Below are 24,645 nucleotides of genomic sequence, written 5' to 3'. Positions count from 1 at the left end.
AAACATATACATTAGACCAGGGGTGTCAAACTTGCAGACCATGGGCCGAATGCATCACACGCTGGCCAAGGTGAAAAAAGTTGTGATACGTCACGTGACAACAACATGACAGCGCGAGTTTGACAGTCCTGCATTAGACAATGGAAACTACAGAAATATGCTTTTATTCAATAGTCTATGTTGCCACATAGTATAAAGACAGTACTGTATGACAAAAAGTAACAACATATGGCTTAATTATTATTAGCTTATATTATTAGCTTATTCATTAATAAGCTAATTTAGAGAAGTGCTCAACTGTTGTTTAAGAAAAATGTCAAAATTAATTAACTATTATTATGACATCCTTCTTGATTTTCAGCTAACAGAGTACTGTATTCTTTAACTTAACTGACACCTCCCAAAAATATGTAGAATGAACTTATGTGATATACTGTTCTAGACTTGTTGGACAATGTTGTTGTATAATGTGCATTAATACTGTATATACCAGCCAAAATAGCATTGGTAACCATACTAGCTAGTCATTATTTCAAATAGAGAAAAGTAAGAATAACTAAAAAATCTTTCAAACTGTTTATTACAGTTAATTATCTGATTCAAATACCTGGTTGAAATGTCAAGTTATGTGTTGTTTTTTTTACTTTAACATATTTTCCAATTCAGGCTGTGACTGGCTGCAGGAAACCTTCAGCACTTCCTATAATGTTGAACACTGTATTTCTACAATTTTGATTTTATTTTTTTATAGAAATTGCTTAAATCTTCATTTATGCATATATTTTATGCATATATTTAAGATAAAGAAAACTACTGAATGTTTGTAAGAGTTATAAAATATGTAGCCATGCTTCATGCACTACATACAGCCATGCATTTTCAATATATTCCATGGTGCACCTTTGGGTCTGAAAACAAGAACAAATCAACTGAGATTTTTATTACTTAAGCAACATATTTGAATGCATTTTGTATTATCTTTTATTTCAAAAGAGATCCTTGACCCATGAAATGCCTACATTATGTACAAACAGGTTTATTAGTTGTTTACATTGGTATCAATATTAAATATTAACCTTGTAACAAACCATTGCCCCTGATCATTCACTGCAGATGTAGCAGAATGGAAGATTAATTTTAATTCTGGAACAAATAAAGGTTGGTGTAAATTTTAAAATGTGTCACCATGGAACAATACAACTTTCTGGAAAACATGACCTCCCAACTCAAGTTCTTTCAAAAATCTAGAAAATTCAAACGTGGAAGAGGAAAAGGACAGGGAAGTTGAAGCAAAGGATGTAGGACCATGCTCTTCACCCACGCACCTGAAGGAACTACTCCAATACCATCATCAACCTCATTATCTGAGATGTCACTATCACTGATTCGCTGAGATCCTGTGCAACAGTAAGGCAAATAACTGTATACTTGGTTCTTTTGCAAAGGGTTAAAATAAGTGTAAGCAAAACTTATTTGGGGGTGTTAAATAAATGGGATGCATTCAGAACTAAAAAAAAGAGATAATAATAATAACTGTAAAAAAAAGCTATTGCAAAGTGGCTCAGAATCAGAACACATTTTAATCTCTGGTACTAGCTATAGTTCCAAGCGTATTGTGACAGCACAATGACTCACTGGATTGTAGCATTTATTGTTAACTTGCTCATACAGCACCTGGTGTACCTGATTTCACATTAGTTAATGTCTATATATCGTATCATATATCAAACATACCTAATACTTCTTTCTCCTATTTTATCTACAACAACAACCTTGTCAGGTGTGTTGGACTGAGAAAGAGTGATTGGCCCAAAGCAGGGGTGTCAAACTCGATTTCATTGAGGGCCACATCTGGGTTGTGTTTGACCTCAGGGGGCCGGAGTGGGCGTGGCCAGGGTTGGCGTGGCCAGCTCGACATCACTTGTGTCGGGACTGCCTGTGGTGGCCCCAGCACTCTGCCAGAGAAAACGGGCTCCCGAGCTCTGTTTTCAGCTGCGACTGCCTCCTGCAACCCTCTGCCAATGAAAACAGAGCTCAGGAGGACCCATGTGCGGCCCACCCGAGCTGTTTTCGCTGGAAGAGACACTGCGGGCCAGTCCTTCGCTGTTTCCAGGGTGGCCCCATGGGCCAGATATAAGCACCCCGTGGGCCAAATTCGGCCCCCAGGCCTTGAGTTTGATACCCCTGGGCCAAAGTCATCCAGCTGGTTTTCATGCTTAAGGTGGGACTACAACTCAGTCTCCTGAGTTTTTCCTTAATCTTTGCACCATAACTGGCTCACCAAAGTTCATAAGTCATATTAAACCAAACCAATTCACATTACGGTTTAGTGCAACATGTGAATCTAATGATCCGCACACGCAACTACTGATTGATGTTTTAGTTATTATGGGATCAATGAGTGTCCATAAATTATAGCTGGGCAACAGTTTCCATTCTCATGTTGTGAGCCTAAACAACCTAATGAAAAAGATTCAGAGGTAACGAAGTCAGACAGCATTGAAAATCACAAGAAAAGCTGCTGAACATAGAAGCAGCAACAAAACACTCCTAGCAGCCATTTCTTGGTTTCTAAAATGAAAGTAGGAAGCATTCCTTTTGCTTTGTCAGATTTCAGAATGATGGCAATATAACCAAGTCTGGTCTTTGCAAACACAATCATAATAATTACAATCACAATATTATGCATGCCTCTTTAACAATAAATTCCAGTCAGATTAAAGAACTGATTTTCAGCCTTAAAAGATTATTATACTATGAAAATACTGAGACAGTATGAGTTAAATCTTGATGCAGATCTTTGAAACCCATACTTTTTACTAAATATAGTTGCTTAAGTTGTTATAAATGTTTACAGCATAATTACTAGTCAAAAAGCTCTAGCAAAATGAAAGGGGAATTCTGCACCTACTTTGTAATTTTTTGCTGGAATTTTCTCCACTATGGACATGTCTCCTTGGCATGAAAGGTGATGGCTGAGGAAGAGGTAGTGAGGATTCATCATGGGTCTGCAGCTTATACCAGTGTGGATCATCATCTAAAAGTGCAGTCTCCAACTCTATGAGAATCTATGAGAAAGTACAGCAAAATTCATCTTTGTTTAACAATAGGGACAAACTGCTTCAAGATTCTATTCCATGTTTAAAATACAATGATGGTATATTTCCATTTACCTCTCCAAGGAAGTCACTTTCTTCTTCTTGCACTCTTGGCTGATCCCAAACAGTGATTTCTAACATCCGTTCTCTAAAATCCTTACGGTGCACATGCGAATAGAGAAAGGTTTGGTTCCATTTGGGTTCTAAGCTTTTCTTTACTGTTTTTGTCCTCCTTTTACTCTTATCACTGAAACATAAAATGTCACTGTAAATTATCATCAGAAATCCAGGTATGTATTTCCATCTCAGGTCTTAAGCTTCATGTGAAAATATCTACAGACCCTTGACATCAGGGGTGGGTTCTACTTACCTTTACTACCAGTTCGCAATGGGGCTGCACGTGCGCGCTTCGCTCGCACGCTCTTCTGTGCAAGCGCAGAAGCATTTTGATGATGTCAGGGTCAGTGGGCGGAGCCTCCCACTGGAGGCTTTTACTACTGGTTCTATAGAACCAGTACGAACCGGGGGCAACCCATCACTGCCTCACATCCTGGACATAAATTGTTTCAACTTCTACCGTCAAAACGACGTTATAGAGCACTGTACAATAGAACAACTAGACACAAGGACAGTTTTTTCCTGCATGCCATCACTCTGCTAAACAACTAATTCCCACAACACTGTCAAACTATTTACTAAGACTGTATTACTATTATTCTTCTCATCCTTCCTATTACCTATCTCCTTTTCTACTTGTGACTACAACCTTGTTGCTTGTATCTTACAATTTATATTGTTTTATTTAGTTTCCTGGTATGATTTTGATTGCTTATTTAGTATCCTATGACTCTCACTAAGTATTGTATCTTATGATTCATGATTCATGATGAATGTATTTATGATGACTATAATCATGATTTATCACTTATATCTTTTATGTACACGGAGAGCTTATGTACCGAAGACAAATTCCTTGTGTGTCCAATCACACTTGGCCAATAAAGAATTCTATTCTGTTCTATTCTCACAGTCATGAGTCCAGTGTGGTCAATTGCCTCTGTAAAGAGGCGAGGGGAAGATCCCTACTCAGCTGATTAGCTGCTTCAAACTCAATAATCCAGCACCATTGCAGAGCTGAACACTATAAAAGATTGCTGTGATTGGATTCACAACTAAATAAGTGAAATGGCTGACCAAGGGACAGCCAGCATGAAACCATTGTGACAGTTATTATCCACCATAAGTCATTTATTAAATTAAATATTATTAATTAACACATTAAAACACAGGGAAATGTAAACAATTATAAACACATATGTTTATAGTTATAAATATAAACAGCTATATAGGTGACCATATAAAATGAAACAATATAAACGCATAAATAATAAGAAAATCTTAGCCAGACTGTATGCTACTTTTCGGCAGAAAGGTTATAAGTAATACATTGTTCAAGGAAAATAACTGGCGGCTAGTGCTGGCCTTCAGAATATCCTATTGCACAACATTTAGCAGACGTCTGATACAGTAGTATAAAGTAGATGTTGACATTTGATGCTAATAATATTGCACACAACTGGTTTCTGCTTGTGGGAAAAATTTGGGAAGGAAAAAAAATGAACTGATAAAAGTTATGGAATATTCTAGAACAGTGTTTCTCAATTTTGTCAATATTAAGCTGTGTGGATGTTCACTCCCAGAATTTTTTGCTTAAAGTTGCCAAAGTTGAGAAACACTGTTCTAGAACAGATGATATGATAAAATAATGCCTCATTCTTTGCACCTGAATAACTTTGGTGCTGTTGTAGAGACAGATTTTGGTTTGCATCAAAGAAAATAAAATTAAAAATTGGCCACCAGCACTTCACCAAGATGAGTAATTTTGGAGTTGCATTGAATTCCACAAATATAGAGCTTAACTGAAATGCTTAATCTGTATAATATGGTCTTTCATTTGAAGTCTTACCTTCTATCTGGAAGGAAGTACATTTTCACATATGGGTTTCTTGGTCGTCCATCTAATCTAGGTGGCAGATCTGTTGCTTGAAGAACATTCACTATTAACTGATGCCCCACTTTATCATACCATAGTTTAACCTAAAATATTAAAAGAGCTCTACATTATCAATAAAATATGTCAATTTGGGTTCATTTTTATCTAAATTGTACTGATAAAGGAAGCAACAATACAGTCATTAAATAATAGAAAACATACAAGCAATTCTTCTCTGCATTACACCCTGTCCATGATATGCTACATTCAACTAAAAAATCTTGATCTATGGAAATTGATTTGAAAGGAAATCTGGGAAGTAAAAAATGGAGGAAGTTTTCCATACAAACTATGATTAAACTACAAAGTGCACTAAAATGGGATTTTGTAATCTTAGATTACTTTTATGGGATTAGACAGCTTCATGTAGGATGAATCTATAAATGCATGTGTACATTATCTATATGTGATTTTCACTCCAAAGGTAGGTTCTTGGCATGCAACAACAAGAGAGGATTATTCCTTAGATTCTATATAATGACACCTGAAGGCAGGAATTAATATTGGAATGTGCATGGTACGATGTACCCAGAAGTCCAATCTGTTAAGTCAATTTATACAGTCAGTTATGCCATATTTTTTTTAAAGTTGAGAATTTACTTCAGTCATTGAAACAGGTAGAAAAACTGTACAGGATGGGTCTGAGTTTATTGTTTTTTCCATCTTTCACATCAGCTGCCATTTTGTATACATCATTCCCACTCCCTGCCCCCAAGGAATTCAATCCTCTATAAAACAGCATACTGCCATTCCCAAAACAACTTCTGGGGAATAAGCTTCTAACAGAGCAATTGAATATCACTCTGTAGCATTATGGGTGTATATGTATGTTTTTGCATGGGTGTGTGTTCACATATCTATAGGTCAAAGGTGGTATTCAGCAGGTTCTGACCAGTTCTGGAGAACCGGGAGCAGAAATTTTGAGTAGTTCGGAGAACCAGCAAATACCACCTCTGATTGGCCCCGTCCCATCTTTTCTCTGCCTCCCGAGTCTCAGCTGATTGGGAGGAAATGGGGATTTTGCAGTAACCTTCCCCTGAAGTGGGGAGGGAATGGAGATTTTACAGTATCCTTCCCCTGCCACGCCCACCAAGCCATGTCCACAGAACAGGTAGTAAAAATATTTAAATCCCACCACTACTATGGGTGCAAGTGTGAATAAAAAGTGGGGTTAGTGGCTAGTGAGTGTCTTATATAATTGTAACCACTCTTATAGCAGGACCGACTTTGAACTTCATTTTTAAAAACTCTTTCTCATAACACAGGATTGGTCCAGTTTTATAAGTACATGCCAAAATGTTTTCTGAGGAATAGATTATTATGGAGAAAATCTACCTATAGTTGAAAATGAGTTATGGCACACAATCAATCAGTTGTTTTCAATCCTGTGCTGTAAGCATATACACATGCTTAGTTAAAATGAACAGTAAACTTACATTTATTAAACAATGCAAATATAAATATTGCAAGACGTCTGCAAGCAGACAAAATGTGTTTTCTAGTACCATAATTCTATACTTACTGACAGCTGCCCAGGTAGGACTTGTGGTGCATCTTTTAAAGCTCCAGGGCTAGTAGGGGAAATAACAGAAATTGAAGGCCGTTCCATTTTTTGAGATTCAAATGAGCTAGAACCTGGAAAGAGGAGGAAGAAAATAGAATAATAATAAAGAACTTTGAAAGATATCATCTTAAAAGTGAAGAAGGTATGAGTTAAAAAGAGAACACTGGCCAAAATAATAACAATAATAACAGAAATAACTGGGCCTTCCTTTTTTTGCCCTATCTGCAAAAGAAATGATAGAAAGAAAAAAAGAAAAAAAAAAGAGAACAAGAAAAATGAAATGAAATAAAAACTTAAATACTTAGCAATGTCAAAAATATGTTACAGTTTCAACAAAACATTAAGTTTTAAATATCTGTAAACACAATATAACTTTTGAGCAAGGACAGATTTTGAAACTTATCAGTCAAGGAAAAATCAACTGTAGATATCTTATCTACATTATCCTCTAGATAATGTAATTCCTCTAAATATTTTGCATTTATTATAGTCTATACATGAGGAGATATATTTGCTAGAAGATGAGGAAAGCCCTGATATACCCTGTTTCCCCCAAAATAAGACATCCCCTGATAATAAGCCCAATCGGGCATAGCAATAAGGCCAAGTGCTTATTTCAGGATTCAAAAATATATAAGACAGGGTGTTATTTTTGGGGAAACACGGTAGTAGAATTTAAAAGGAAACAACAGAGAAATGATTGCTTTTGCAAAATCTTTTTCTTTTGAAAAAGGTAAGGCGTGATAAGGAGTTTCTTTTTTTAAAAAAGCTTCAGAAAAAAAATTAGTATTTGTTCCTGGAATTATTTCTCAGTTGTACTATAATGGATAATTGTGCCACTAGAGTTGTGAAAGGAAGAAAAGGAAGGGATAAATATTAAAGTTGAGAAATTCTCTCTGCATTCTTCCAAAAATTATGCATTTGTTTTCCTACAAACAATCTGGCTTATAGATAATTGAGTTATGACAGTTCACTTAGCAACGGTTCAAAGTTACAACATCACCCCCCCCCCATTATTTATGACATAGTTCCAAGGTTATGAACGTTGCAGCACCACAGCAGTCATTCACCCTTACAAACAACTGCAGAGGCATTGCAACATTCGTTCTGCCTATTCCCCGCCCACCCCCCGCCCGCAGGATCTCCATAGGAACTGGGCCTGTGGAGACTCACTTACTTTGCAAAGATCTAGCGAGGTGTGTCCTCTTCAGCCTCTCTGCCGCGGTTTCTTTGCCTGCGTCACGGCAGGCTCCAGTTGTCTTTGCAAAAAGCTTTTCGCGCGAAGAATGGAGGCTGGGAAAGGCGCGAGCCAAAAGCTTTTTGCAAAGACGACCGGAGCCTGCCAGAATGTAATCACTCGCCCCTGCAGGGTTTGGCTGGCTTTCCTCAAGGCTTTTGGCATGAAGAACAGAGTCCAGGAGTGGCGCACACACCCCTCCCGGCGTCCGTTCTTCTTGCCAAAAGCTTTTTGCAAAATGACCGGAGCCCTGCAGGGACCCAGGCAAAGAAACCGCAGCAGAGAGGCTGGAGAGGACACAGTTTGGTTGACTATTGAGATCTTCAAAAGATAAGTGCCTGTGAAGATCCGGTGGGACAGAATGGGGGGTATCTCAGTAGGTTGGGGGGGCTTGGGTGGTCAGAAGCATTAGGCTCCCCATTGTTTCCCCATCCTGAGATAAGCATGTGCGCTTAACAACCTGAGCATTTGATTAGTGAATGCATTGGGTAAATCAGGGAGAGATCACATTCAATTAACATGATCCCATTAATGAATTCCTCAGGTTACATATGTAATTGCCAGGCCCTATTACATTTGTAAATCAAGGACTACCTGTATTCAATCAGAATTCTTTCTGTTATGCCTAGAATGGCAGAATTTGTACAACCTCAGTTGACAAAATGGAAAATTAAGCCACGTGATATTATGTCTTCTTTTCTGGGTTTGAAAACCATCATTAGCATATAACTCTAGTTCAGAAAACTCTGATTTATGCAAAGTGAGAAAGGGGAGGGACAAAAAGGCAGTTCTATATTTTAGGCTGGGGAGAAAAAGATCAAAGTGAACAGTTAAAGTCAATTTGTATGATCAATCAGGATATTTTGGTAACTTTTGAGGTTCAAAAGAAAAGCATGTTACAATCTTGTGATATGACTGCTGCTGACCTGCTTGTATCTCTATCATGTGTCAAACATTGCGAATGGTTTCCCTGGCGATATATGCTACAGCTATTTATTGTCCCATGTATTTTAGCACGAATCCTGCAGACTATCCTTTGGTATGAATAAAATATATACAACATCGCTAAGTATTAAAATTCACTGACGGTGGAGGGAAGACTGTGCTGGTAAACTAAGTAATACTGAATGACATTTTATGAATCAACATTGTTCAATCTCAGCAGCTGGAATAAAGTTAATACTCACTAGACTCTAGTGGAGGATGAGAAGTTTCAGGAATCCGTGGAATGTCACTGAAATAGACATATATAGAGAAAATTTTGAAATGCCTTGTTGATCCACAGAGCAATGCTATAAAATAATGTTTAATCTATATACACAATTATTTACTTAATGTTATTTAATAAAACAGAAGGTTCAGACGTTGAATGTTTATTTAAAAAATGGGTTTTTTAAAAAATCCCAGATTTAATGCTTTTGACATATCTCTGCTATGTTACTTTTCTTGAAATGATTTGCTCAATTCTTAGGAAAAATGAGAACTCAACTCTCTTAAGGAATACGATTTGAAAATGAAACAAACAGCAATTTCAATGTAAATATTTATATTGTGGTCTGGCAGTCCACAATATTTTTCCACCACACAACAGTAAAAAGTAAATAGGAGAGGAGTGAAACTATAAAATACTAAGTTGAGGGAAAAGGGGGATTTAATTCACTAAAATGTTTATTCACACACCTGAAGGAGTTTGCTGAATTAAACCTACAAAAGAACCTTATAATAACACAGAGAGAGAAACAGAAAAGAAACTTGGAAACAATTAGGCAAACAAACATAATCCCCATTTTTAAACGCATGATGTTACAATATACATGGAAACACACTTAATTTCATTTATATAACTAAGTATGTCATACTGGATTTTACTCCAGAAATACATATGGTCTTCTAAAATATAAACTTATCAGATTTTTTACCTTTAATCCCAAATTTGATCCAAGGAACTTTTGTTACACAGGAAGACAGAAAGATCATATCCTGCCTTTAATTTAATTTAAATTCCATTGTTATAGACTTCCACCCTCCATAAGTCCTTTTAAAACATTACATTGAGAACAATAGTACCAACACTGAAAGAGCAATATAGTGAATAAAATGGCCTTCCCTCCCAGCGTCCATTAATAGCAGCAATCTTAGAATTAAAAGCTCTAGGAGGAAACTTAGTCTTTCCTTTCTTCCTAAATGACAGAAGAGTGGGTGAGGAATTCCAAAGGGGTGGAACCATTATGTTCCATTCTCCTTACTACCTTCTACAGACTTCGTTGGGGAGGAGGGAATCAATATCCTAACTGGTTGATAGATTTTTATGAGCTAGTACTAAATCAGGGGTCCTCAAACTTATGAAACAGTCCCTCATACTGTTGGGGGGGGCAGACTGGGTGGGTGGGTGTGGCTAGGTGATCATGTGACTGGGTGGGCATGGCTAGGAGGTCATGTGACTAGGTGGGCATGGCCAATTTAGCAGTCCATTAAACAATGCACACAAATTAAACTTTAATTTGTTTTGCTCCTGGGGGTGTTTTATTTGCTTTTGTTTGCATGTTGCTCTTTTGGCTGACTTTTCTTTTTACTAGATCGTTTTTTCAGTTATTTAGGAGTCTAGTAGTCCACTTCAGGAAACTTAGTTTGCAGCAATTCTTCTCAGCCCCAAGGAGCTTACAATTAACAAATCTCTCTCTCTTTCCATCTCTTTCGCTCTCTCTTTCTCTTTCTCTCTCTGTCTATCTCTTTCTGTCTCTCTATCTGTCTTTCTCTCTCTCTCTCTCTCTCTCTCTCTGTCTCTGTCTCTCTCTCTCTCTCTCTCTCTCATCTTCTGGAGGCAGGGGAGATCAAAAGCGTGTTGTGCGGATGCCCCAGGCCTCTGTGCGCCCCATTTTTGGCCTGCAGAGTGCTACTGAAGGCGGGGGAGGCTAAAAACAGGCCTGTTTTTGGCCTTCCAGGGCATCCACACACCCAGTTTTTCCCCTCCCCCCAGAAGCATTCTGCAGGCTAAAAATGGGCTAAAATGGGCCCATTTCTGGCCTCCTAGGGCATCCGCGTGCCCCGTTTTTCACCTCTCCCACCTCCAGTAGCCCTCTGCAGGCCAAAAATATTGGCCTTACGTTTCAGTTTTAGACTGTGGGGTTCCCGAAGGTAAGTCTTGCGTTCGGACGAAGGATGGGCAGCGGTCGAAAGGTGGGGCAATGTGGGCAGTGCAGCCTTGTGGACCTGTGCGGGCCGCATTAATGGCTTTGGGGGGCCATATGTGGCCTGCGAGCCGTAGTTTGAGGACCCCTGTCCTAAATGTATTTAGGCATAAGCTAGTAAGGGCGGTACAGATGATAACCAGCTGGTTATTATCTGTAGCCAATGTTGTGTAGGCAACACCGATGGTATATGATTATGGTGGCCCTCACCCATTGATAAGAGGGCTGCTGGGTTTTGCTGCAGCTTCCTGATAGTTTTCAAGAGCAGCCTTCGTCATAGCACATTGCAGTATTCTACCCTAGAGGAGATGAGGGCATATTGCAGTTAACAATTCAGATAGATGCATGATGGTGTGCTTCATAACATAACATTCATCCTTTCCCAGCTGATTTAGCACACTGGGAGAGGGAAGGTGAAAATGAAGTGGTAATTAATAGAAAATAGACTGGATCCAAACTTGGTAACGTTTACCATAGATCCATTAAAATAAATGGCTCTTAAATTAGCTGTAAATCTGAGGAAGCAGTATAGTTGGAGATGTCTAACTGGTGATGAGATCTGTGTCCAAATATATAAATCATGACATATATTAGTAAGAACATTTTTTCCTTATAGTTAACATTATAGCGGGACCTTTCCAGATTTGCTGCCAAGGACTTTTGTCTTGCAAATCCAACTACGAAAATGCTAAGGTTGCCCCTTCGTTCTTTTTACTTTACATTTTTAGTAAGCCAATGGGTATCTTATTGTAATTGTTGTGACCCCAACTCCCAAGCCTGTCCTAACAGAGGAAGAGAACTCAGAAGGTGATGGGGAGGAACTGATAAGGCCTCCCTCTCCAGGACCCTCCTCTTTGGCAATGCCTCAGGTTCCAGCCGAAGGCCAAGAGGAACAGCCTGGGATATGCCAGGAGGAAAGCATATCGGAACAACAACAGATAGGGAGCCAGGATGATGAATCCTGGCTTGATCCCAGGGAGCGTCAGACAGAGAAGTGTGCGCAGCAACGAAAGAGGCATGGGAGGGCCAGAGATTGAGCTGAGTCACTGAGCCACACCCCACAAGGAATAAAAGTGGATGTGATTGCTCTTCAGGCTTTGTGACGGTCAAAGTTAAAAACCTGAGAGTCACATTGTGTTACCTGAAATCTGGCTTGTGCATATTTGGATTGGACCTTGGCTAACTCTTGCTTCGTGGATTACTTTTTGCTACTGAACCGGACTGAGGATAAACTCTCTCTTGCTTACTGTGAGTAAAAACTGACTTGGCAGGCATTTCGCAGTTTACTGCCAAAACTCTTATCTGCAAGGGTTTCTAGTCTGATTGCTTAATAAAACCTTGGCAGGCGTGCCTGGTTGTGTGTTTGCCTGTGTGGGGAAGGGGGACAGAACAGTAATATTATAAGCTTTTAGATGCACATGGCTGCATTTATGAGAGAGGGAAGAGGGGAGAGAGAGAGAGAGTGGGAGAGAGGAAGGCAGGGTGGGATAGAGAAAGAGAGACAGGGGTAGGCTAAGAAAGAAATTGCAAAGCAAACTTTACCCAATAGGCCTTGAAACAATAATTTCAACTTGAGGTTCTGATTTGGATTCTAAAATAATATTGTAAACTTCTTCATTTGTAGCTCCAGGAAGTGGTTTACCATTCCACTCTAGAACTTCATCACCTAGAATTTAAAAACAAAGGGTATATTCTTTTGTATGATTTCACTCACAGAGATACATACATAGACAAATATAAATTGCTACGGTAGCTTCTTTTCTAGGCCATATCTGTGGGTGTATATTCAGAGATAATAAACTTTGCAAATAAAAAAAAAATCACTCTTCTTCAACATTCTTCTGACATCAAAACACTGAGCTACCACCAAAATTGAAATGGCTTGGCAGAAGGATGTCAGGAAGCCTAACTGGGCCATTACCCAGTTCTGCTATCACATATCACAACATGCAATGGGGTCAGCATAGCTAGTTAGAAGACAACATGTGCTATTAAAGAGGAAGAACTTGCTACCATTCTTCCTCTCTCAGTACTAGTACCAGGACTTCTTAATCAGTATATTTGGTCAGTTAGTCTGTCTGTCTGTCTATCGTTGATAGAACACATTGTAAGCTGCCCAGAATCACTTCAACAGTGAGAGGGGCAGCATATAAATTTATTAAATAAATAAATTCTAGCCAGCCATGAGCAGAAGATTAGCCAGGCAGCATGAGACAGATTAAAATCTATTTAAAAGGTCATCTGAAAATTGAAACTCTTCAAGTGATTTTAATATTTAATTTTCTCAGAAGGTCTCAGATTTTCTTCCTGTCAGGCTATGAGCAGCTTAGCCATTTTGACATTAGTGTGCAATGCAGCATACTTCCACTGTAACACAGTTGGTTGATTTTTTATTATCTCAAGGCAAAACCTGATAGTTTCCTTCCTTCAGTCCAACAAATGTTTTTGCAGAGCTCTTGGACTTGCAAATGCTTCCCATTATTCTTTATAACAAGTCTCTGGTGCAGAGAAGGTCATTTCCTTCTTTCTGACAAGTTTTTTTTTCTTTTAAAAAGAATAGTAAGATCTGGTATTTCCATAGTTTTGGTTTGCAGAAAGGTACCCTTTGTTCATTAGCAGATATATATAGCCAATATTACAAAGAGCCTCATGCATGTTTTTTTCATATTAATTTTATAGAAATTAGAATTAGAATTAAGGTTTTGTTTTGTTCACATAAACTGGAGTATTATCAATATTTAGATTATACGGATTTTTTTTCAGTTCTTTATACCTTTCTGTCAGATATAACTAAGATCTATATACTCTTAGAGACATAGCTTTACATATTATAAAAATAGTTTTAGCATATGCAAATCTTTACTTTGTGTACAGAGTATTTTCAAGAGTCCATGTAATAAACATATATTTTAACCAATATAACTAGGTTCAGATGAAATAGATAACCTTTATCTTGCCCCCGTTAGGTTGAAATATTTACAGAAGGAACTGTACACTGAAACTGCAAATATAATACATAACAGTAGCATTATACAGATTTGGAGAATATTAAGACAAAATCATTCCCATAACTGAGATACCTGCTCTTAGATGTCCCACCACATCAGCCAAGCTACCTTTCTTTACTTTGGTAATGAAGGCACCAAGTCGTCCTAAATCGGTCATTTTTCCTCCTACAACCTGAAAATAAATAGGCCACCTTTCAGAATACCAAACTGCATTTTAACTAAAATAATGGGAATCTATATTCAGTTCAATGCCTTTTAACTATATAACCACAAAAACCTTGCCTCTTTCAGAGGAAAATAATTGCTTGTGCAAAGTTGATACTTCATATGATTTTTAAGAGATCCATATTCATGTGACTATTTAAACTTGCAAAAAAAAAATCAGTGAGAACCCTTACTGTTGCATAACTGAAAGGCACATCTTCTTGCAGAAGTGGAACTTACCTGTTTTACTTCAATTTTTCAATCCAGGAAAATGGTTTGTTTGTTGCAAACATTTAATTACCAAAACAGGTAGTTTCTTTTGGTTTTTAACCTTATGTTTACTGGCCAGAGTTGCAGCTGATAAGCTGGGCAACCATCGAAATCACGCGTGTCAAACTCAATCACGTGATGTATCATGACATATCGTGATGTTTTTTGCCTTTGTGGAGCCGGGGTGGGTGTGGCTTGCGCATGATGCATCCAGCCCGCGGGCCACCAGTTTGACACCCGTGATCTAAATCAATCAATAGAAAGCATCTTCACAGTATTGGAGTTTTCTGGCTTTTTATGTATGGCAGTTGTCTGACCTATCTTACTTAAAGTTGTATGTGTGCCTGTTTATGATTGGCCTACCTGCTTGATTTGGCTGCACTGTTTCATCTTAAGAGTGTTTTTTTTCTATTGTTTTGGTTCTCACTAGTTCTCACTGATATGCATATTGATTGCTGGATATGTGATAGGGAGGGAAGAAGAATATGCTCTGGGCCTTTGCTTTCTTTTTTAAATAGTTGTATACTAGGTTTGTCTCTCTGTGTCTGCTATTGGTTGATGTATGAAAACACCAAACTATTATGAATTATCTTGCATTCTTTGATTTGGCTTGATCTAAAATACTTAACAGTTTTCCAACTGAATTTATGGTTCAATTTGTCTATGTGTCAGGAAATTAAAGAATTTATATCATGTTTTCTGGCTGGTTCCTGGTGTTCATATATGCATTCTGCTAATCTTCTGATAGTGACTTTCACAATATTTACATCAGTAGTGGGTTGCTCCCGGTTCTGTCCAGTTCTTTAGAACCGGTAGTAAAAGCGGCAGGAAGCTCCGCCCATCCACCCGGACGTCATAATTGACGATCTGTGCATGCTCCCGTTGTGAACCAGTAGTAAAGGTAAGTAGAACCCACCCCTGGGTTACATGGTATGTAGTAAACAATTCCTGCTCTGCCTTTTGTAGTTATTGGATTTAGAAATTGCTTAAGAGAGATTGCAGAGATTGCTGCTGTGGTGTTTGCATACAGTATCTTCTAATTTGTTTATGTATCTATCAAATTGAAAGTAAGTGGTGTGGCAAAGGTCTGTCAGTTCCATGATTCTAGCCTTTTCCAGTTTTGTACTCTTGGCTAGGTTTGATGCTGTAAAGCAGGGTGTCAAACTCAAGGCCTGGGGGGCGGATCTGGCCTATGGGGTGCTTAGATCTGGCCCACAGGGCTGCCTCGGAAACAGCAAAGGACCAGCCCGCAGTGCCTCTGCCAGCGAAAATGGGTTGGCAAGATCCATTTTGGGCTGTGATGGCCTCCTGCAACCCTCTGCCAGCAAAAATGGAGCTTGGGACCCTCCCGAACTCCATTTTTGCTGGCAGAGGGTTGCAGAAAGCCATTGCAGCCAAAAATGGAACTCACCAGCCCGTTTTCACTGGCAGAGTGCTTAAGCCACCACAGGCACCCCAAACATGAGTGACGTTGAGCTGGCCGTGCCCACCCCAGCCACGCCTACTCCAGCCCCCTGAGGTCAAACACAACCCTGATGCGGCCCTCAATGAAATTGAGTTTTACACCCGTGCTTTAAAGCTTCAATGGATATTCTGCCAGTGTTGGATGTATGGAGGTAAGAATGTTATGATATCAAATTAGACTGGGATTTCATCTTTCACAATTGTTAAGCCTTTAATTTTCTCAGGGCATTAAAGTTGCATGTTCTATGAGCTATCGAGTTTTTTGGTGAGTTCTCTTGTTAGGTTGTATGTTGGGGTCCCTGGTAGGAATACAACTAAATGGAGCAGTATGTTTGCAAGAAATAAAACTAAGCTCAGTGAACATTACAATCCCAAATTTAACCATTATAACATTCTTCACTATTGAGTTCCATTGCTTTTCAGGGACAAAATTTAAGGAAAAACAGTAACAGAAAGCTTGACATAAGTTCCCTAAAGTTTTTAACTTGCAGTATGGTTGACTCCAAAGGTAAAATATCACCTATATTGATATATTCTTTTTTCAGGATGACAGTCATGGTACAGAATAATGCTAATTATTATTCATGCTTCCTATCATTCTTTGTAGGACCTAAAGGACATTATTTAACGGCTGGTACAGAAATCTAGCCCGTTCTATCAGCTCTTCTTACAGGCAAAGTTCAAACTACTTGGCTGAGGATCTTTTTTTTTTTTTTAAAGAGTTTTACAAGACAAAAAACATTTTTACAAGAAAAACATAAACCGTTTGCCATCTTTCCATATATGGATTGTACAATCACATTTACAAATTAACAACCTCTTTAAAAAAAAACAGTTACGTAAACTCCAAGAACCTCTCCAGATTCTTTACACATGTTTTCCCTTCCCTCCTCCCCACTCCTCCCCCATCCCTCCCCCCCCCCCCGGACTTCCCAGAGCAAATACAGGATATAGCATCTAACAAACATATAGAAAGAAAAAAAAAACTTTAACTCCTCTTTCATATCTAAATATAACTATTTAAACCAATTATTATTTCAAAGTAATCGATCCAACTTCTTTCTTATCTGTTCTTCAATAATAAGCGAGTCTTCTTTCTTAGAGCATTACACAATCAAAACCCAGATACAATTAACCATCACATCTCCAACCCTTGCATATTTGGCTGAGGATCTTGAAAGGCAGCAAAGAGAAACCACTGGTTCTTGACTCAGCCCATGAACAATCAGAAGCATGGAGCATTCAATGTGATTGGCTATTAAAAATGCAAGATACTGTATACCCTTAGAAGGGTATATGTAGTATTCCTCCTACATGACAAGGGATCTGGAATTTAGTTATACATATATGTATATACTTCTAAAAACTAGGAATTCATGGAGGGAAAAAAAATTCCTGACTGGTTACTGACCTAACTGTAGGCTATCTCTGAACTATAAATAAATTTGTACCTACCCCAAGTACTCTGAAGAGGCAGAACTCTAGAAAAGATCACATTTTTGTATCAGTGTCAACTTAATATTTAACCCAAATGCTAACCAATTAACAAACGTACAGTTCAATTCAAATCCAATTGCATGGAATTGAACAATGCACTATACAATAACGTAACCTCACTGTTTGGGTCATACAATACCTAGAGTCACACACTGGCAAAATACAATTTAGCCATGCATATGGTGTGAACTCAACTTTAAAAATTAATAAGTTTGAGTTTAACTTCTGCTTCTTCTTTTTAATCTCAAGGTGGTACTTGAATGATAGACTACTTTAAAACCTTGCTTTAAAAAAGTCTCAATTTCAACCAAGGGTCAGTCTTCTTACCAAAGATTAATGGAAATAAGTTTACAGTATAGTTTCTAAGGCACTTACTTTGAGTCCCAGTAATGCACCTGACTCTTTTGGCATAGTTGTTCTTTTATTGAGAATAACACGACCAATTAGCCGATCTCCCTCTTTAGATGGTTGCCAAGTTACAGGATGCTATTACATACAAAAGAAATGAATTGAGAAATTGTTTTTGTGGTAAAGACTTTGGGTCTCTACTTTTATAGTAATCACCTATTTTTATTACTTGTACTCATTATTTAACTGGATTGTTATCTCCAGAATTAAAAGAAACTGCATTATGTTTAACAACCGAAAAATGAAAATCATATTTAACAACTTGCAACCTAATAAGTATATTTCAGCTCACAAAAGACATCTTTAACAAGACAAATTCCAGAGATCCCTATTACAGCAAAGTGTACAGCATATATGCACACAAATACACACACTTGAGTGAAACCCAATTCCTTTCATTTTTAGTAAGGAAATTTATGGGAGACAACAACATTCCATCGTCAACCAGATTAAGTAGCAGGGAAGGAATTTATTTAATGCTTTGTTCATTGAATCTCTACATGACTCAGAAAGAAATGGATCTAAACTCATTTCAGAATTGTGGAGTGTAAATCTTCTAGAATTAAAAAAAAAATCTACACTCAGACTGGTAGGTGCAGTAAATAACCAGAGAGCACTGTTACATTTAATTTGCAGGAACTCAAAGTCTTGTTTGATTCTTTTCATAGTAATTTTTCCTGAGGCTCAATCTTTAGATGAGCCTACCGTCAGTCCTTTTTCCTCTGAACCTGCATTCTCTTGTCACTGTTTGTTTTCTAATTATGAAAATACGGCCTTATAAAGATCCTTTGGTTGCCAATTTGCAGTATGTTTTGTGGATTACAACATAACTCAGAAAGTTTAGACCTCTGCAAATTACCAGTTACTGAGTTTAAATTTCTGTCAAATTTTGCCAGTTAAATAAAAAGTGAAGATTTTTTTTTCTCCCGAGTTTGCCTTTAAATCCATGTCTGGAGAGTAGAAAGAAGGCAGTGGCAAAACACTTCCATTAGAGGCCAAATCTGCTGTATCACCGGGACTGTTCTAGTAACATAAGAGCAGGCTCAGATGGAAGTGAAATTTACAAAACTAAACAATGGAATTATGAAGAAACAAAGCTCAATCCTATCACCCATCCATCTATCCATCCATCTATCTGTCTATCATCTGTCTGTCTGTCTGTCTGTCTACCTACCTACCTAATGGAAAATTGGATACAAAATAGTACATAATTTGGATCTGAATTTGGCTTGGAGAGATATATATGGGACACACCTTTATGATGTTTACCCCAATATACAACTTGACTTACAACAGCTCTCATTTAATGTCCATTCAAAGTTACAATGGCACTGAAAAAAAGTGACTTATGACCATTTTTCAGACTTGTGACCATTGCAGCATCCCCATGGTCAAATGATTTACATTTGGATGCTTGAAAACGTATGATTGTAGTGTCCCAAGAGTCATGCAATCCCGTCTTGCGACCTTCTGACAAACAAAGTCAATGAGGAAACCAGATTCACTTAACATCCTTGTTACTAATTTAAGAACTGATTCACCTAACAAATGTTACAAGGAAAGTCATAAAATGGGGCAAAACTCACTTAACAAATTTCTCACTTAGCAACATAAATGTTGGGCTCAATTGTGGTTGTAAGTTGAGGACCACCTGTATTTCATTCTGCTTTTGTACATATGTTTACTACACAGCAATGGACCCTTTGCTGCAATCAGTAGCAGCATCCTATAAACTTCTGCTTATAGTTCTTACTCCGGAGTAAGGGGGATTCTTCAAGCGGAACTGGAATCAGTTCCACTATTATGAACTTCCCTTGAAGACTTCTATAAACAGAATACATTACTCCATGAATGGAAAACACCCTAAGATCCAATGTTTATAAATATTTCTTATATGGGTTATACTGAGAACAATGGAAATTAAAATGGCTATGAAACAATATTATTCTTTAATTTAAACCAACAAAACAATGGGGTAGGGAGGGAGGGAGGGAGATTTCTTACCGAGCTAATAGGGGATGTATCTTTAGTATGCCATGTGGCAGGATCCAACCAGTAATAATCCAAGTCACCTGAAAGAGTTATAAACAGAAAGAAATATATATTCTCTCATATTAAGAAAATTATATGAATGAATGAATTACATCTGCGTCCAGAAATATAATGTAAAATATTTTTAAGAAAAGCATTAAGTATATAGTGATCCTTTTATATACAGACCAATGTACTGTAAAGTGCATGATATGAAAATACCAGGAACTTTACATTACATGTAAGCTATTTGAATTTTACAGCCCAAATTCTGAAATCTATATGAATGCACTAATATTTTATAAGGCCCACTAAATACATGTACTGCAAATATATAGAGTTGGATCTAGGGTAAAGTTAGTTCTACATAATTTCTTTTAAACTTATAGAAAACTAAGCCATGATTAATTATCCCATTGATTTAAACACAATTTGAACAGAATTAATTCCCATAGAAAATCCTGTAATTATTTGCTCAAAAATACTTTTTACTGGTTCTTACTTCAAGGACATTTAATTCTAAAATTAAAGGTATAAATCAGGATCTTGAATCTAGATTAAGATTTGAATAATTATTATAAAAGAAAACATAATACATTTTTATCCCACAATAATTGTTCATATGGCTTTCAAATTCCTAATGATAACTGAAGAACATCTAACAGAAATGACAATAAGTAATTAGTATTTAATATGTATTACTAAGTAATGAAAAGAGACTAACAAAACTGTGTGTGACATGTATTGAATTATTTAATTGACTAGATATTAGACTATGAATTAGATCAGATGATACATAGTTGTAAAAAGCAGAAAGAAAAAAAAATGAATTATGATGACGACTAGAGTATTATGGATCTGTCAGTGTATTAAGCAATAAAAATAAATAAATGAACTGCTACAGTCAACGGAGTCTCTTAAGAATAGAAATTCAATACAGAAGATTCTGCTAAATCCAGAAAGTCCTTTTTGTTTTTTTAAAAAGTGGTTGCAATTGTATATACATTTATCTGGGGGTGGTTCCATTTAAATAAGTAGAAAAGTACTCTTCTTTTAGCTTGAGGAATTTCATGATTGTGGGATGCTTTGTTCTAATTATATCTTAGAGGTTTTTAATGTTTTGCCATATTATATATTGCTCAATTGCTAAATAAATTAATAGTTCTGTGCAGGTACTTATAGGTATGCACTATTACTGTTAATTAAATATGACAGATGTTTTGCACTGGTTTTTCAGTAGTTAATTAATATAGGCTGTGCAATCTTCATATTACTATGAATGCCAGCAGGCATGAGGAACTCAGAGTGGGATGGAACTCATCAAATGGCTCATTTGACTGTGTGTTGTTACTGGGGTGGGAGTATTGTTTTTTATTTTTATTTTTTCTATTCTTGTGTTTTAATTGCTTATAGGCCTCCTAGAGTTGCTATGAGCAAGTAGCGGCTATATAAATTTTATAAATAAATAAATACAATGTTTTGGACTTATTATATAATAAAAGCCACTATCCTTTAATACTATCCCCATCTATAATATGTTACAATAGTCACAATAATATAAAAGAACTTTATAGGGCTGAAATACAGAATATATAGTTCACCATTTTTCATACATCATTTGTTGTGTCTGCGGAGATGCCAAGTGGAGCAAGGAATGTGCCAATGCAGACATGTTCTGATTGGTTGGTCTATAACTCCCTCCAGGCGGGAAATTGAAACGCGCCTATTGGCTAGGGTGTTTTTACAGCTCAGTATATAAGAGCTGTCAACTTGTTTGTGTGTTGCTGTTGTTCTGTTCTGGGTTGCATCATTAAGGTTAGAAGTAATAAACGGTTAACTATTAGCAATCCGTTTCGCCTCATTAATTCCAACCCACAGTCAGTATTTAAGATCATTATTATCGCTGCTGCTGCTCTTTATTTAAATATGCAATACACTGCAAGTGTACAATAAGTAAATAGTGATTTAAGAACTAGATTGGACTTTAAAAAGGTAACGTATGAGGCTTTGGGGAGTCCCAGTGAGGCTTTGGGGAGGCCGAATGAGGTTTTGGGGTGGCCAGGTCAAGCTTTGGGGAGGCTGAATAATATGCTTTTGAGTGGCCTTCTAGAAATCTTACAACTGCCTCAACCAACCAGCATATCTTGTCAGCAGTGGGACGAAGAAGAGGGCAAAGGTCACCTCGGATGGTGAGAGGTGACAAAGTTAGGCAATGTCAATGAAGTATAGGGTGGCCAAAAGGACAGACATGGGAGAAGAGGTAGGTCTGATACATAGGCATGATTCATTGCAATGTGGAGAAAGAGAAAGGTTATTTCAAAACTACATGTTGATCATAAATTTATCCTTAACAATCTCCTGCAAATTATGGTAAGCTACAAGAGACTAAAACAGTGCACGCAGGGAGGATACAACCCTTCTTTAAAATTAGTCCCAGATGAAAAACTGTTTTGTCAAATAAAAATTTTTATTTGACAAAAAATGCACACTGAAAACTGTAACCCAAAGGCGATGGGAAGAAGAAAAAAACCCTGACTTTGACAAGTTAACTTTCAATTTTCCAAATAACTCTTGGGTCCATTTCTTTCCATTCACATCATTTAAAAGCACACACAAATCAGTCAGGCAGCCCCTTGAAAGTTTTAGATGGAGAGGTGTGGCTGACTCTGCAGAATCTTTATCTAGTTTGTTTTCCTTTTTGAATATGTAAGAGCAAGAGTTATCATGCAGTGAACATGCTAACTCTTGACATCTTAAGGTGAATCAGTGTTGACGTCCAACTAGCTAGCTAATATTAATTAACTAGAAGGGGGAGGCCTTACCAATTTCCTCTTTGGTCTCCTGAGCACTGCTTCCTGGCAGTTGCATCAAGGGACCATGAGCAACATCACACAAGCATCTATTGGTAAAACCAGATTCAGTTTATCAGAAACAACAACAACAATCAAAGTGCACAAATAACAATACAGAACACCAGATTGGATAATGTCTTCAGATACACTGTAAGTGAATAAGATATTTCTTTTATCTGTTCAGTCCGCATTAAACTTCTAGTATAGGGTTCTTAATGCCTTTTGCTACTGACATTTTATAAAATATTTGGTTCAGACCTTAATCTAAGAGACGTTCTCCTTGTCTTGGTCTGACATGAAAGTCTCCTACTTGCCACAAAAGTGTGTGCTATATGCTTTTAAAGTTTTGATTTAAACAGGAAAGAAAATCACAAATAACCTTCTGCAACTAAATGAAATTTACAGATAATTTTCTGTAAATATTAAAGCTCAAACCTGTCAAATCTCCCAAGGCACCTGAATTTCTGTCCTTTAAGGACAGACATTTGTCCAAATAAGATGCACATAATTAATATTTTAAAAATAATATCTAAATAACTGACCACTGTTATATGATTAATTTCTCAATCCTCATCTTTTTATTTTCTATATTATTCTTCATATGGCAATATTATTACTTCACCATTTTTACTATGCTAACCAAAGTGGGTTTGACTAGGATAAGCTCCCCACCCCTATCTTTATGATTTTAAACTATTACATGTGGGCCAACTAACAAATATATTAATACCTCCACAAAGCATATACAAAATAGAAACATGATCAATTGAACATGCTGCATAAAAAGATTTTGCAAAAGTATACGGCATTAGAATATGCAGACTGCAGACTCATATTTGAATGAAAGCTATGAAATTTACTAATCACAATGAGTCAAGAAAATCTGGATACATGAACTCTCTTTTGTCTAAACAAAACTATTAAAAATAATATCTGAATTATTTTATATCCTTGGCCATAAAAACTTCTGAAATTTCTAATTTCATTAACATGCAAAATCATATATCTACATAATCAACATTTATATGGATCTAGAATTGCATTTATAGGCAGGTTATTTTTATAATTCTGTACACAAGACCATTCTTTTCCAAAACTCAAAGTTATTGACAATAATATTTTACAGATATCCCCACAGTCTTTCAATACGAGAGGATCACCTGATTACCTGTCCCTGAATGCAAGGAATGGAGAAGAAACTGAAGGAAACCAGCAAACAGCAGCATCAGCTCACAGTGCCTTAATAAGCAGAACCAGCTCTGAGCAGGTTGCTGAATTCCAGCCTCAGACTGTAGCAAAACCATAATCACAAGGGTGCGGGGAAACACCCAAAACCAAATCAGTACAAAGTGAATTTATAAAGGAGTCCTTGTTTCCTGTAGTTCTTGTCTCCTGAGCCTGTGCCAAAGGATTCTGCAATGTCAAACATTCTACAAGACTAACATCAATTAGGGCCATCGGAGCACCTGCCATAAATACAAATCTCTGCAGTGTAGAGTGAGCACTGATTACTGCAATAATCCATACGCAGTCCACGCAGTGCTAAAAAGAGGCTCGCTGCCTATGAAGCATCTTTAATCATTTTCAGAGGCTTCCATTAAGGATCTCACAAAGCAATATGTTTGCTTCACTGCAGAAACTGGAAAATGCTTTATCTGCTTGGGGTCTGAACACAGGCAGTATAATGCAAAAGATCTTACCCCACCTTACCAACGCTGAAACCAGTTTCTTTTTTCCCTATTAAGTTCAGTTGGACTGAAATTAACACCGT

At 37.3% G+C, this 24,645-nt stretch overlaps 1 protein-coding gene across 50 annotated transcripts in view; it reads right to left on the bottom strand.

Moving 5' to 3' along the window:
- RIMS1 (regulating synaptic membrane exocytosis 1) overlaps positions 1-24,645 on the bottom strand; it is a 271,584-nt gene that overhangs the window by 82,593 nt on the left and 164,346 nt on the right. For 42 of the 50 annotated variants that reach the window (XM_087882497.1, XM_087882527.1, XM_087882498.1 and 39 more), the window contains 10 exons: positions 19,996-20,063; positions 17,959-18,069; positions 14,221-14,320; positions 12,683-12,806; positions 9,140-9,186; positions 6,674-6,786; positions 5,065-5,195; positions 3,174-3,345; positions 2,912-3,068; positions 1,326-1,397 (listed from right to left, as the gene is read on the bottom strand). In XM_087882497.1, coding sequence (XP_087738623.1) covers positions 1,326-1,397; positions 2,912-3,068; positions 3,174-3,345; positions 5,065-5,195; positions 6,674-6,786; positions 9,140-9,186; positions 12,683-12,806; positions 14,221-14,320; positions 17,959-18,069; positions 19,996-20,063 — 1,095 coding nt within the window. Of the gene's footprint in view, positions 1-1,325; positions 1,398-2,911; positions 3,069-3,173; positions 3,346-5,064; positions 5,196-6,673; positions 6,787-9,139; positions 9,187-12,682; positions 12,807-14,220; positions 14,321-17,958; positions 18,070-19,995; positions 20,064-24,042; positions 24,215-24,645 lie in introns of those variants that run through there. The other 8 variants (XM_087882501.1, XM_087882521.1, XM_087882506.1 and 5 more) reach the window with 2 other exon arrangements.

The sequence above is a fragment of the Pantherophis guttatus genome, chromosome 1, assembly GCF_059756535.1.
Source record: "Pantherophis guttatus breed Tessera chromosome 1, ASM5975653v1, whole genome shotgun sequence".
Classification (NCBI taxonomy): Eukaryota; Metazoa; Chordata; class Lepidosauria; order Squamata; family Colubridae; genus Pantherophis; species Pantherophis guttatus.
The sequence above is the reverse complement of the archived record's forward strand: the minus strand, read 5'-3'. Positions and strand labels throughout refer to the sequence as shown.